The sequence below is a fragment of the Perca flavescens genome, chromosome 12 (assembly GCF_004354835.1).
Source record: "Perca flavescens isolate YP-PL-M2 chromosome 12, PFLA_1.0, whole genome shotgun sequence".
Taxonomy (NCBI): domain Eukaryota; kingdom Metazoa; phylum Chordata; class Actinopteri; order Perciformes; family Percidae; genus Perca; species Perca flavescens.
In genome coordinates, this window is record NC_041342.1 from 27,901,155 (window position 1) to 27,914,581 (window position 13,427).

Consider the following 13,427-nt stretch of genomic DNA (forward strand, 5'->3'; position numbering starts at 1 on the left):
ACTTTTCTTTATTCTACAGTTACTTTGACGACAAAGGGGACTACAGCACAGAAGATCCCGGAGGTCTTAGGTCGTCGTCTGTGAATTTCACTCCTCATCTAACCCTTTCTGTGATGAAGAATGATAAGACAGTAGACAAACAGAGATGGATTAGGGACAGAGGACCAACAACACTCAACAAGTGTTATCAAAGGTAATTTGGCTAAAAGTTAGTTATTCTGACAGTAATTCTACATGAATAACATGTATTGTACTGCCCACATTCCTTTCCTGTAGTACGTTGGCTTGGACATAAATCATTTTAAATGCTTGGAAATGAATGTTGATTTTGTGAGATTAGATTAATTTTAACAATGTAGCACTGTTTGTAGTATATGGAGGAAAGTGTTTTAAATATCATAAAAAGTTAAAGAGCCAAGCCCCCTTGAGTTTAGTCTCAAGCCATTTGGGGCTTTTTAAACTGAAAACTAGAATTTGAAGCCTAAGTTCTGAGGAAATCATTTAGTCTTTTTAATACATTTAAAACATTTATCTTTCAAACTGGGACCTTTTGTTGCATGCTGTTGCCCATCTCTCTCTCTACCTGCATTTTTACAGGCAAGTTATTAAGAACAGGTTCTTATTTACAATGGCGGCCTGACAAGTGACAAAGCCACTTAGGGGAAGGGAAAAAGGGCTAGAAAATAAAATACATTAGACATTCATACACTTAAAAAAAAAAACTCATATATGTATTGTCAACTCATTAACAAAGGCACAAAATGCCCAGAAATGTAATTATTTTAGAAAATACAATGTAATGCTTTCTGTGTGACAAAATATGCATACCACTAACCTACTAAATTGCACTAATCCAATTGACCAAATCAATAAAACATTTAAAATAAAATTGATCTATACAAAGTCTGGTCTGTTTTTTTTTTACTCCCATTACAAATAAAAACACAGTTTAAATGGGTTACAATGAGGATAATTGAAAGATAGTGGGCAATATTGTGAAGGACAGCATACAGTATGAAGTGTAGCTTCTTACCTTTGAGCCCACATCACGGCTCTTGGCACGCATCTTGTTGACCTGTGACTCAGCAATATCGGCTCGCTCTTCAGCCTCATCCAACTCATGCTGCAGTTTGCGGAACTTGCCCAGATGAGTATTGGCCTGCTCTTCCTACAGGATTCAACAAAAACACAGGCCACAATATTCCATTACTAAAATAGGCAATGAACCTGGGGGAATTGACTTAAGGCCACATGATCTGATGAAAGGGTAAACACAGCTTCAACACTGGTTTGTAGTTTACCAACTAGGTCTAAAAGAAGTCACAGTGGAGGCTGAGATGTTTCCTGGCTTGAATTCAAAACAGCTAGTCTTTTAGTAGTATTTTAGCATCTACAAAATGTAATAAGTTGTATAATATAAGCATGCTATAAAGTACAGTAACTATGAGTGAAAACATATTTTTAAGCCTCAATTTAAATTTATGAATTTAAAAAAATAAAGAAACAGTGTATACATCTTGAGCACACCGCACAAATGAAATACAGCTTTTCCAGTCCACACTTACAGCCTCCTCAGCAGCTCTCTTATAGGCTTTGACTTTCAGCTGCAGTTTGTCAACCAGGTCCTGCAGACGCACCATATTCTTGCGGTCTTCCTCAGTCTGTGTAAATCAAGAGAATAGGAGAGACTCACAAGTTTGATAAGGAGTATTCTCTTCATATAGCATCTTAATTTTGACAAAATTTGGAAAAGTAGGTGTGGTATAGTGGAACAATATTTTGTGGACCCATGCACAAAGGCATATTTGTGAGCAGGCTAAGAAGACACCTTTTAATAGTATGTATTGTATGGATGTTAATACACTTGTTGCTATTTGTATAGGTTATGGAAATAGGCAAAAAAAAATCACCTGGTAAGTGAGCTCTTTGATGCGTCTCTCATATTTGCGGATTCCCTTCACTGCTTCGCTGCTCTTCTTCTGCTCTGACTCCACCTCATTCTCCAGCTCCCTCACCTAAAAACATCAGAAAATGATTAATGGAAATTTACTGGTCCACAAGGAGCTAAGCTCAAAACATTAATAAATATATTTTAACATTTCACTCCAAGAGAATTCTCAGCCAACTATGCGGCTCTACAGAGCTTTGTAGCCAATTACAGGTACATGTTACAGTCTCAAAGCTCTGATAAACCCACCGACCCATAAACCCACCCGCTCAAAGCTCTAATAAACCCATCTGCCCATAATCAAACAGCAGAAAGACAAAGTAAGTGACTGCCTGGTGAAGGAATTGAATTATATAACAAACTAAAGACAAACATTAATCTTAGGATTTGATTGACTGTTTTGGGGTTCAAAATATGATACTACATCTTTATGAATATAAAATTAATGTTGGTCCCACAATTGTACTTGCAAAAATGTGTGATTTGTATATTGGTAAACTTCTCTTACCCTGGCCTCGAGCTTCTGCACCTGCTTCTTGCCTCCCTTCATGGCGATCTGTTCAGCTTCATCCAGACGGTGCTGCAGGTCTTTGATGGTTTGCTCCATGTTCTTCTTCATACGCTCCAGGTGAGCACTGGTGTCCTGCTCTTTCTTCAACTCCTCTGCCATCATGGCAGCATCAGTAATGGCCTTCTTGGCCTTCTCCTCAGCGTTTCTGCACTCCTGCACTGCTTCCTCCACTTCAGTTTGAAGCTGGGAAGCATCAACCTCAAGTTTCTTCTTCTGGTTTATCAGGCTGGTGTTCTACATGTTTTCGAGATGTGAGATTTGAAAAAATATTACTGCACTTAGAAATAGCAATGCTTTTGATTTCTTTATGCCCAAAAAAAGTCATCCATGGTTGTTGCACGAAATTATGAGGTCCCACCTGTGAGTGCAGTAGCTGCACCCTCTCACTAACATCCAGCAGCTCTTGCTCAGCAAGTTTGCGACCTCTCTCAGTTTGCTCCAGAGCAGACCTGAGCTCCTCCAGTTCAGCCTGAAGCAGGTTGTTGCGCCTCTCAACAATGGCCATGTTCTCTTTAAGATCATCATTCGCCCGAACAGCCTCATCCAGCTGAATTTGGCAATCCTTCACGGTATGATATCAAACACATTGTTTAGAACAAGTTTGAATTTGAAACATCTTAAGGAAGTGAGCCTTTCGTTTTCAGTTTACCTTGAGATGTGCATGAACAGATTTAAGTTGTTTCTGGGCCTCAGATGCCTGCCTGTTGGCCTGGCTTAGCTGGATCTCCATCTCATTGAGGTCTCCCTCCATCTTCTTCTTCAAACGGAGAGCCTCATTCCTGCTGCGACACTCAGCTTCAAGAGAGCTCTGCAGTGTGTCAATTGTCCTCTGCAGGTTCCTCTTGCACTGCTCCATCTCCTCATCTTTCTCAGCTAGTTTGCGTTCAATCTCAGCTTTAATTTGGTTGAACTCTAGCTGGGCTCTTAGAATCTTACCCTCTTCATGCTCCAGGGAGGCCTGGTGGACAGGAGGGTACAGAGTTATACATAACAGCTGAAAGTTTTACTATAGAATATTTAATTCCGAAGGCCTGTACCTCAGCTTCCTCAAGAGCAGACTGGATCTCACTTTTCTCCTGTTCCAGTTGTTTCCGTAATTTCTCTAGTTCATGGATGTTCTTTCCACTCTCACCAAGTTGCTCAGTGAGGTCAGAAATCTCCTCTGTGGAATACCAAACAGTGTGATTTAGATGGGTTTACAATTTCATCTATAAAATATGTTTGCAGAAACTTGGACACAAACCCTGGCAGTAGATCTTACCCTGTAAGTTCTTGTTCTCTCTCTTCATGGTCTCCAGATGATCCAGAGACTCCTCATAAGAGTTCTTCAGTTTAAAGAGGTCAGTGCTCAGAGCCCTGGCCTCCTTCTGAGAACTCTCCAGCTCACACTGAGACTCTTCGTATTTCTGCTTCCACTCAGAGAGGACCTACAGTGGAAAGAAAGGCCAGTGGTAAGTGTATATGTGCCAGATGAATGGAGAAATATATAAATAAAGTTCACACCAACTCTAAACTATTTTAGTGTTAGGTATAGGTGTTAAATAGACTAAATATATAATATGAAAATATTTGGACTGATGGAGAGTCATTCTCTACAGCTTGTGCATCTTTTACAGATGCCGTTTGTGGAATAATTAAAATACTGGTTAACATTTGTGCAATATTTAGCCCATTCATCTCAATGTATCCCAACAGTGTTGTTTTGAAACTACCACTGGGGGACGCCAAAGTCAGACTTTAACTAATTTTACAAACTGGGTTAAACAACCCCTGTTAGACTTTCTTTGAGCAATGGACATGACCCCTAGCTGCTTCAGAGAAGTTGCCCTTAAGTATCCTGTAGTTGTACTTGGCAGCTCTAAGCTGTAAATGTGTTCCCACAGGAAGCCGCACTACTGGCAATAGCAGGTTCAGTGTTTTGCTGGTACAAAGGTTCAGAGGCTACAGTGCAAATTGATACTTTTGGTGCTCGAAAATTCTAAGTAGTATTTTACCTTGTCAAAGTTTCTTTGCTTCTTGTCCAGAGCAGCAGCAGCAGCATTAGACCTCTCCACATCCACCATGAGATCTTCAATCTCATTCTGCAGCCTGTGTTTGGTCTTCTCCAGAGACGAACATTTAGCATTCACTGCTTCCACAGCCTCTTCAGCATCCTGCAGACGCTGAGCCAGCTTTTTCCTTTAGAAATCGATCAATCAAACCATTTAATGTTCCTGCAATTGTGCTTGTTGGATAAATTCTAATAAATGTAACTAACGTGACTGGTTGCTCGGTCATCTAACAGACAAACTTTTTGTTCGTCTTACATTTTAGTAGGAACATAACACAAACAAAAAGCTGATCTGCTAGACAAAGTAAAAGTGTCTATTTAGAAATTAAATATCATGAATATCATGAATTTGGATCTCAAACTGTCTTACTTTGCCTCCTCCAGTTCCTCAGTTCTCTGGATGGCATCAGTTTCGTACTTAGTTCTCCACTGAGCCACCTCAGAGTTGGCCTTGGACATGCCTCGCTGCAGTTCAGCCTTGGCCTCCTGCTCCTCTTCATACTGCTCCCTGAGCAGGTCACAGTCATGACGAGCAGACTGCACTGCATGGGCCAGGGCACTCTTTGCCTATCAAAACAAAATTAAATGAATGAGTAACGCTATAATACACTTTAATTAGAAACGACTGTCCAGTTTAATTGGGCACTGAAACTTTATTTTACCTTGGTCTCCTCTTCCAGTTGTCGCTTTAGGTCGTCAATCTGTTGAGTGTAGGACATTTTTCCCCTCGTCAGTTGAGACACCAGGGAATCCTTTTCTTCCAGCTGCCTTGTCAGCTCACCTTGTATTGGCAAATGCAGATATTTGTATCACCAAAAAGTTAACTTTTTAAAGACATTTTGTCCTGTTTTCTCAGTATTCATTTGAAAAATGTATACATGAAAATTGTCAGCTATCAAATACATCAAGTACATAGCAAAAATATACCATTTTCCGTTTGAAGTTTTGCTTTTTGCATATTGAAGTCATTGATGCAGCGTTGAGCCTCTTCAAATTTGGTCTTGTATTCATTCATCTGATCTTCCACAGTCCTGCATGTCTTCTCCAGATTTGTCTGGATTTAAAATAAACATTTAAATATTCCCATTTAACCCGAAATACCCACATATCTGTGCAAAGTCAACAATAGCAAGAAATAGTTTGTCAATTTAGCCAACCTTTGTCTTCACAATATGTTCCATATTGGAGACCACATCATCCAGCTCCAGTCTGAGCTCGCTCTTCTCTTTCTCCAGTTTCTGCTTGACTCTCTGCAGGTTGTCAATCTGCTCTCCCAGGTCAGCCACACTGTCAGCTTGTTTCTTCCTGAGTGTGGCAGCAGTGGCTTCATGCTGCAGAGTGGCCTCTTCAAGGTCTCTGCGGAGTTTAAGGAACTCAGCCTCCCTCTTCTTGTTCATCTCAATCTGAGCAGATGTTGCTCCACCAGCCTCCTCCAGCCTCTCACTGATCTCCTCCAGCTCTCTGGCCAAGTCTGCTCTCTGCTTCTCCACTTTGGCTCTGGCAGCTCGCTCTGCCTCAAGCTCTTCTTCCAGCTCCTCAATGCGGGCCTGGAAAAGCAGGGTTGTTTAGTCGCTACTTACTATTGAGTGTTTCACCAATTTTGAATCATTACATATGAATCGTCCATTACCTGGAGCTCCTTCAATTTCTTTTGAAGCTGAATTGTTACCGCCTGCTCATCTTCTATTCTATTGTTGAGCTGACTGACTTCAAAATCTTTCCTGTGGTGAAATAAAGTTGTTAGGGTTAGAATAACTGGTCATCTGTTTTGCCTGTATTCTATACAGCGTTTGTGTACTGTATGAGATACAGACATGCCGTACATACAGTAGAACAATGATTCTCAAAGTGGGGTCCATGACACTCTGCCTGGGGCTTTTACAAACGGCTTCATAAATTAAAGAATATTTAGAATTTTAAATTTATAATAGTTCATAGATAATGTTCTAATCTAACAAATCCAACTCTTTAATCTGCAAATATCTTTAATACATGTCTAATATATTTCAAATACTTTTCCCTTGTGTTGTTTTTTCACATAACTAAGACTAAGAAATATGCTATGTCAAATTATTCCAAGGTTCCCAGTATATTCTCTTTCTTGTAATGGGTCCTTTGCTGAAAAAAGATTAAGAACCTCTGCATAAATAAGAATAATGTGATTACTTTTTCAGATGCTCTTCAAGTTGCTGCTTGTCATTCTCCAGGTCCATTAGACTCTCCTGGGTTAATTTTAAGTCTCCCTCTAGTTTCCTCTTCGCTCTCTCAAGGTCCATCCGAATCTTCTTCTCTTGTTCCAGTGAACCTTCAAGCTGGACAATATCATTACAGAAAGTCAAACTATTGTCCTCATTATGCAAGGAGCATATGACCTTACTAACAACTTTAAATTAAGGTTGGGACAATACGTTGTAGAATTCTCACATCATCCACTTGCTGCTCCAGCTTAGCCTTGGCCTTGGTCAGAGAGTTGACTTTGTCTTCTTCACTCTGCAGATCATCCAGTGTTTGCTGATGAGCTTCCTGTAAGGCTTTCTTTTCTTTGGTCAACTTAGCTATGATTTCATCCAGAGCAGCCATCTCTTCGACCAGGTTCTTCACCTGGGAAATTAGAGATAAGTATTGAAAAAGTGTACTTGTTAGAAATGTGCTACTTGTTCATGTACTTAATATTCAGAGAAAAAGAAATTGCTGAGTCATTGTCATACCTTGTTTTCTGTGGCGTGCTTCTCTTTCTCCACTTTAGCCAGAGTTAACTCTAAGTCATCAATGTCTTTCTTCAGCTCAGAGCACTCATCCTCCAGCTTCCTCTTCTTAGCAGTCAATTCAGCATTCATCTCCTCCTCATCCTCCAGTCTTTCTGTCAGCTCTTTGGCTTTTGCCTCCAGCTGGATCTTGTTTTTGATCAGCCCCTCACATCTTTCCTCAGCATCTGCAAGATTATCTTGCTCCTATATTGAAATGGTCATTAATTTGATAACTTTGTTAACAGGATAATTTGCTATTTAAATGATTAATAAATATAAATATATATATATATATATATATATATATATATATATATATATATATATATATATATATATATATATATATATATATATATATATATATATATATATATATATATATATATATATATATATATATATCTATATATACTGTATTGTTATATTGCCATTTTGCCATTAAAATATTAAGAATGCTGTCATTAGACTTACAGCCTGGACATTGAGCTGCAGGTCATTCTTCTCTTGAAGAAGAGAAACCATTTTCTCCTCTAGTTCCTTTCTACGAGCTTCAGATTTTGCGTAAGCCTCTTTCAGCTTCAGGAATTCTTCCTTCATGCTGGCCATCTCCTTTTCTGCTTCAGCAGATCTCAATAGAGGTTTGATCTTAAAAAACAGCTTCATCCAGGGCCAATTCTTCACCCCCATGAAGGCACGGATGTTCCACTGGATCACCAATAGTGCATCTCTGTCAAAGAGCAACCAAGGTTATCACTACCACTTACACAAAACAAAATCATTACTTATAATTGTTATCATTTACTTTGTTTTAGTTCATTTTAAATTATTGATTCCTCTTACCTCCTTTCATAAATCTTCTGGAATTCCACTCTTGCCAGCAGACCTCTTGCTCTTGCCTGGATTCCAGTTATGATCAGTGACAAACGTTCATCTCTCATCTCCTCCAACAGTCCAAGAAGACCAGCCTTGAAGAACACCTTAAGGAGCATGTAAATATCTACACCTAAGTGCTTGCACCCTTTTGAAAGAATACATAATACATTGTTCCTCTTAGAAATAAAAAATTTAACTTAAGTGAACTCTTGCTCAATGCAACACACTCATGGATTTGGCTGATACAGGCCTATTTGGTCTGGTGTAACCAGTAGCCTATGGTGGCAAATATAAGTTAAGATAAGATTGCTGTTGAACTAGCATTATTCACATCGTTTACTGATTTAATGACTCTTCTAGACTATTATTCTTCTACTTGTACTACTGTTCTGCTATGTTTTGCATTTCGTCATTGATTATAGACTAAACATTTGTAACAGATGTGCTTTGGACTTTTCTCTTTAATGAATTACCTTAGTGTGTCCAAACTTGTATTGGATGTGATCAATATCCAAAGACCCAAGAAGTTTCTCAGCTCCCTTTCTACTGTCAATAAACTGACCATCAGGGATGGCAGCAGGATTCAGGATGCGATATCTAGAAAAAAAAAAATAGTTTGGATAATAATATTTACTTAGTGTTGGCCAAATGAACCCTCATGAAGCTTTATGAACCATTTTTACTTTATTTTCTGAGCCCAGTGCATGGTGCTATCTGTTCAACAAAGGGTTGAAAGCACACTGAATTGCAATTTCTTTAGCCTTTTTCTTTAAACCAAGAGGGCCATCTAGTGGGCTCAGAAAATAAATAAAAGATTTCAAATGGCCTCATGAGGCTTCATTTGGCCATCACTAATATTTTCATTTTCTTTGGGAATTATAAAGTATGTGACTAAACATTTGACATATGAGATAATACCTCTGTTTGAAATCTCCATAAAGGATCCTGTTGGGGAAGCCCTTTCTGCAGATCCTGATGCCTTCCAGCACACCATTACAGCGCAGCTGGTGCATTACCAGAGGGTTCTCCATGGCCCCAGGAGTCTTGGTCTCATTGGGGATGATGCAGCGTACAAAGTGAGGGTGAGTTGACCTCAAGTTGGTCATCAGCTTGTGCAGGTTCTCCTGAGGAGGTAATTAAACTCTGTGTTTAACTCTCACTTTAGGTGATTATTGTGATGCATATCTCTATTACCAATGTGGAATGAATCAGTCATTGTTTTGCATAAGGAGTAGCCATTCAAACATATTTATGTTTACTAACCCTGTGCAAGGCAGACACTGTTTGGAAGGATGAACCCTTCTTTTTGCTTCCTCCTCCTTTGCCGCCCTTTCCACCTTCAGCTAATAAACCAGTGTACAACTCAGTTAGATTGCCTTAACAGACACAGGCATAAATTATTCAAAAATAATATTGACATTTCCAGTGGAGGTTAATGCAGTACATTCAGTTTATTCCTACCTGCTTCCGATCCAGCATAATTTGCAAAGAGGACAGATAACAGCTTGAGATTAGACTTCTGGTAGAGGCCTACAACGGTTTCATTCAGAGGATCCTTGTTCTTCACCAGCCAGTTGTTGATATTATAATCAACAGTTCCAGCATAGTGAACCAGGGAGAAATGGGCCTCTGGTCTTCCTTTGATAACTCTGGGCTTCTGGAAGTTGGCAGATTTCCCCAGGTGATTGTCATAGAGCTTAGTTTTAAAGGTGGTATCAGAGGCTTTGGGGAACATGCACTCCTCTTCAAGGATGGACATGATACCCATGGGCTGAAGGGACAAAAATATGAGTGGTTTTAAAAGAACATGTTTTTTAAAGCTTTTTTATTCATGAACAGGTAATAGTCCAGCATCTCACCTTTTCAATCAGGTCAATGCAGGCCTGCAAGTCCATACCAAAATCTATGAATGTCCATTCAATGCCCTCTTTCTTGTACTCTTCCTGCTCCAGCACAAACATGTGGTGGTTGAAAAACTGTTGCAGTTTTTCATTGGTGAAGTTGATGCACAGCTGCTCAAAAGTGTTGTACTGAAATGTAAAGTGACAAAACTATAGTCATTTCCATACTCATACCTGCATTAAGTTGAAAAAATGAATTTTCCTGTATAATATAGATTAGATAAACATAAATAGATGAAGCTCACATCAAAGATCTCAAATCCAGCAATGTCCAGTACACCAATGAAATACTGGCGAGGCTGCCTGGTGTCGAGGGATTGGTTGATCCTCACCACCATCCATAGAAACATCTTCTCATACACTGATTTAGCCAGTGCACCAACAGCATAGTACACCTAAAGAAAATCCAACGTTTAAAGTTACATTAAATAACCCTTATTGTGCACTCAGTTTTGCTTCCTTCATCTATTGTACTTTAGGGGACACGTTCCAATAAATTCAACTCTTAAGTTTCATTCTTACCTGCTGGACATTTTGTCCCTTGGTGACCCACTCATTTCCTACTTTGACTCTTGGGTGACAGAGACCTTTGATGAGGTCAGCAGAGTTCAGGCCCATCAGATATGCAATTTTGTCAGCAACTGTTGAGAAATTTTGGTATTGATTCATCAAGGTTTTTGCTGTTTTTCAAGGTCTTTAGGATTCTTTTATTCCTGATTCCTTTAGCACCGTTGGCTGTATTTTGTTAACATCTCTCACCTTCAGTGCCATCAGCCTCTGCCTGTTCTTCACGCTGCTTGTTCTTGAATTTCATATTTCCATGATGCATGATGGCTCCAGTCATCTTGTAAATGCCATTCTTCTCTTCTTGAGTGAAGCCCAGCACATCAAAAGCTTCCTGAATGAGAAGAGGGGTATTATATTTGATGTCTGATGGCTTTGACTTTCTGCATTGTATCACGGTTTGCAGTAGAGTAACGGGAGAGATCCGGGCGATAAAGCAGTACTTTTAAGAGTAATATTTGAAACGTGGGAATAACACATGGGGAGCCAGAGCAACTGCTCCTGGCTGTTGTAACAACAGTCGTTATGTTTGTTGGAGACACCCAAGGCCAAGTCTGAATGACCATTGTTGGCGAACAAAGCGGTATTGATCATCTTGACGACCCCACAGAGGTTAAGTAGCTGGGTTTCCATAAGTTCCTCAGATGAGAGACGAAACGTCTTCAGAGCACCTTTTACCAATTCCAGTTGCCCTTGATTTTAACCCTCCCCTGGATGACTTCACAGACAGTATGCTAGTGATGGCCAATTGAAGCCTCATGAACCTGCAAACCCTTTTTTCCTTTTTCTGAGCCCACTAGATGGGGCTCTCTGTTCAACAAAGGGTTGAAAGCACATTGAAATGCCATTCCTTTAAACTAAGAGTGCCATCTAGTTGGCTAAGAAAACGGTTCACGAAGCTTCACGCTTCATTTAGCCATCACTACGTTATGGTACATCCCTACTCACATCTGTGGCTATTAGCTCTTCAGAATCATTGATGGAGGCTACTGTTGTCTCTCCTTGGGAGATGAAGGCGTAGTCATAGGGGTTGTTGGTGATAAGCAACATTTCTGAAAAGTAAAACAGAAATGTTACATTTTGTATGCTAGGGATATAGCAACATCACAACTACTAGTTGTTACTGGTCCAAAGTATAGTTGTTTTCATTTACCAAGCAGCTCAGGTTTCCTCTGAGACAGGATCTGATAGAAGATGTGGTAATCTCTCTCAGCTTTAAGCTGAAAAGTGACACGGGACTTTTCCAGCAGATCTGTAAAGGAATTTGCATTAAGTAACTATGAAGGTGATCATTGTTTACATTGGACAAACATTGAAAGTTTAGAGAAAAGACTGCTTACATGTCTCAATATCAGCTGAGGCCAGCTTTCCACTGGCTGCAAAGTGAATTCGGATGAATTTGCCCTAAAATGTATGACAAAAGAAAAGTTAAAAAATAGAAAAGACACAGAGATATATTCATTTTAGACAGAAACATACAAATCTGGAGGAGTTGTCATTCCTGATGGTCTTGGCATTACCAAAGGCCTCTAAAGCGGGATTAGCCTGAATGATTTGATCCTCCAGGGTACCCTAAAAGATTTGTTAAATTGGTCACTATTTGTCTCTACAATACTAACAAAAATGATGCATTGTGCTGATAAAGGCTCTATTTTATGTCATTTCAGCATTTGAACCTTTTTCTCTGAGCCTGCGTCCTTCTTCCCGCCTGCAGCTGCGATGCTGGCAAAGTACTGAATGACTCTCTTGGTGTTGACAGTTTTCCCAGCACCAGATTCTCCACTGAAGACACAAATTGGATTGTTTTCATAAATAGACAAATGGGTAACACACAACTAGTCAGTCAGGCCTTTGATTAATCAACAAAAATGCAGTTAAAGTTACAATCTGTAAATACTGATACACCTTTTCAGTGGAATACATGGAATTTTCTTTGGCACGTGTCTAGACACGTGCTGACACGTGCCGCTTGTTAAAATATTAATATAATCTATCATTATCCTTTTTAAAATTCATTGTTTTGTATTGGCCTATTGCAGCTTATAAAACAGTAGCAAATTATTACAGTAGTGACAGTATTGATGGCTTGCTTGTAGCTGAACCATATAACATAAAAACTATCCTGAAGAATACATGCTGAGTGTTGTTTAGTTATTTAGTTTCTTGCCATCAAATCCATAATCTAATGTAAATGTTTTTATTCAGGTATTCCCATCCACTGGGGCGTTAACATGCACAACTGTTCACTGATAACATACCACTTAAACAAAGAACATATTACTGGGATTTACCCAGTAATATTTATATCAGCAAAAACTCACAAAACCAACAAATTATATTCAATGGCTGGCTACTGAATTGCCACTTACTAAAATTCTCACAGCATTATATAATTCTCAATTGCAGTATAACATAGTCATCAAAACATAACTTACGTGATGAGAACTGACTGATTTTCTCTATCTGGGAAAGAGAAGAAAGGGTCACTTAAGGATTCTAAGATTCCTTAGCATTTGTACATCTTTCTGTGATTCATATGATAACTGAAAGTGAATTACCAGTAAGCATGTACTGGTAGGCATTGTCAGAGATGGAGAAGATATGAGGAGGAGCTTCAGTCCTCTTCTTTCCTCTATAGGCAACAACCACCTCTTGGTTGTAGACTGGCAGCCACTTGTAGGGGTTGACAGTCACACAGAAGAGCCCAGAGTAGGTCTGTAAGAAAGATGATTTGGAAGCAGACGTTTTTAAGATACAATCACATTAGCCA

General features: G+C 39.3%; 1 protein-coding gene and 1 long non-coding RNA gene across 3 annotated transcripts in view; one reads left to right on the forward strand and one right to left on the reverse strand.

Annotated features, from left to right (window-relative positions):
• The window catches only part of LOC114564831 (myosin-7), a 14,455-nt gene continuing 1,028 nt past the window's right edge, over positions 1 to 13,427 (reverse strand). Inside the window, exons 5-39 of the mRNA XM_028592420.1 lie at positions 13,216 to 13,372; positions 13,093 to 13,120; positions 12,334 to 12,439; positions 12,137 to 12,229; positions 11,998 to 12,061; positions 11,811 to 11,909; positions 11,606 to 11,709; positions 10,853 to 10,991; positions 10,616 to 10,734; positions 10,339 to 10,488; positions 10,052 to 10,222; positions 9,654 to 9,963; positions 9,456 to 9,535; positions 9,111 to 9,316; positions 8,666 to 8,789; positions 8,160 to 8,296; positions 7,791 to 8,046; positions 7,278 to 7,520; positions 6,994 to 7,170; positions 6,736 to 6,881; positions 6,200 to 6,290; positions 5,727 to 6,116; positions 5,497 to 5,623; positions 5,232 to 5,350; positions 4,940 to 5,136; positions 4,514 to 4,697; positions 3,781 to 3,946; positions 3,557 to 3,681; positions 3,169 to 3,477; positions 2,878 to 3,081; positions 2,457 to 2,753; positions 1,911 to 2,015; positions 1,566 to 1,661; positions 1,034 to 1,168; positions 1 to 108 (exon numbers count right to left, since the gene is read on the reverse strand). Coding sequence (XP_028448221.1) covers positions 88 to 108; positions 1,034 to 1,168; positions 1,566 to 1,661; positions 1,911 to 2,015; positions 2,457 to 2,753; positions 2,878 to 3,081; positions 3,169 to 3,477; positions 3,557 to 3,681; positions 3,781 to 3,946; positions 4,514 to 4,697; positions 4,940 to 5,136; positions 5,232 to 5,350; positions 5,497 to 5,623; positions 5,727 to 6,116; positions 6,200 to 6,290; positions 6,736 to 6,881; positions 6,994 to 7,170; positions 7,278 to 7,520; positions 7,791 to 8,046; positions 8,160 to 8,296; positions 8,666 to 8,789; positions 9,111 to 9,316; positions 9,456 to 9,535; positions 9,654 to 9,963; positions 10,052 to 10,222; positions 10,339 to 10,488; positions 10,616 to 10,734; positions 10,853 to 10,991; positions 11,606 to 11,709; positions 11,811 to 11,909; positions 11,998 to 12,061; positions 12,137 to 12,229; positions 12,334 to 12,439; positions 13,093 to 13,120; positions 13,216 to 13,372 — 5,475 coding nt within the window. The 3' untranslated portion in view covers positions 1 to 87. The remainder of the gene's footprint in view (positions 109 to 1,033; positions 1,169 to 1,565; positions 1,662 to 1,910; positions 2,016 to 2,456; positions 2,754 to 2,877; positions 3,082 to 3,168; positions 3,478 to 3,556; positions 3,682 to 3,780; positions 3,947 to 4,513; positions 4,698 to 4,939; positions 5,137 to 5,231; positions 5,351 to 5,496; positions 5,624 to 5,726; positions 6,117 to 6,199; positions 6,291 to 6,735; positions 6,882 to 6,993; positions 7,171 to 7,277; positions 7,521 to 7,790; positions 8,047 to 8,159; positions 8,297 to 8,665; positions 8,790 to 9,110; positions 9,317 to 9,455; positions 9,536 to 9,653; positions 9,964 to 10,051; positions 10,223 to 10,338; positions 10,489 to 10,615; positions 10,735 to 10,852; positions 10,992 to 11,605; positions 11,710 to 11,810; positions 11,910 to 11,997; positions 12,062 to 12,136; positions 12,230 to 12,333; positions 12,440 to 13,092; positions 13,121 to 13,215; positions 13,373 to 13,427) is intronic.
• The window catches only part of LOC114564837 (uncharacterized), a 20,885-nt gene continuing 15,256 nt past the window's right edge, over positions 7,799 to 13,427 (forward strand). The window contains exons 1-3 of one of the 2 annotated variants that reach the window (XR_003693850.1): positions 7,799 to 8,065; positions 8,201 to 8,308; positions 9,134 to 9,274. This is a non-coding gene — a long non-coding RNA (uncharacterized LOC114564837). The remainder of the gene's footprint in view (positions 8,066 to 8,200; positions 8,309 to 9,133; positions 9,275 to 13,427) is intronic. The other variant, XR_003693851.1, reaches the window with a different exon arrangement.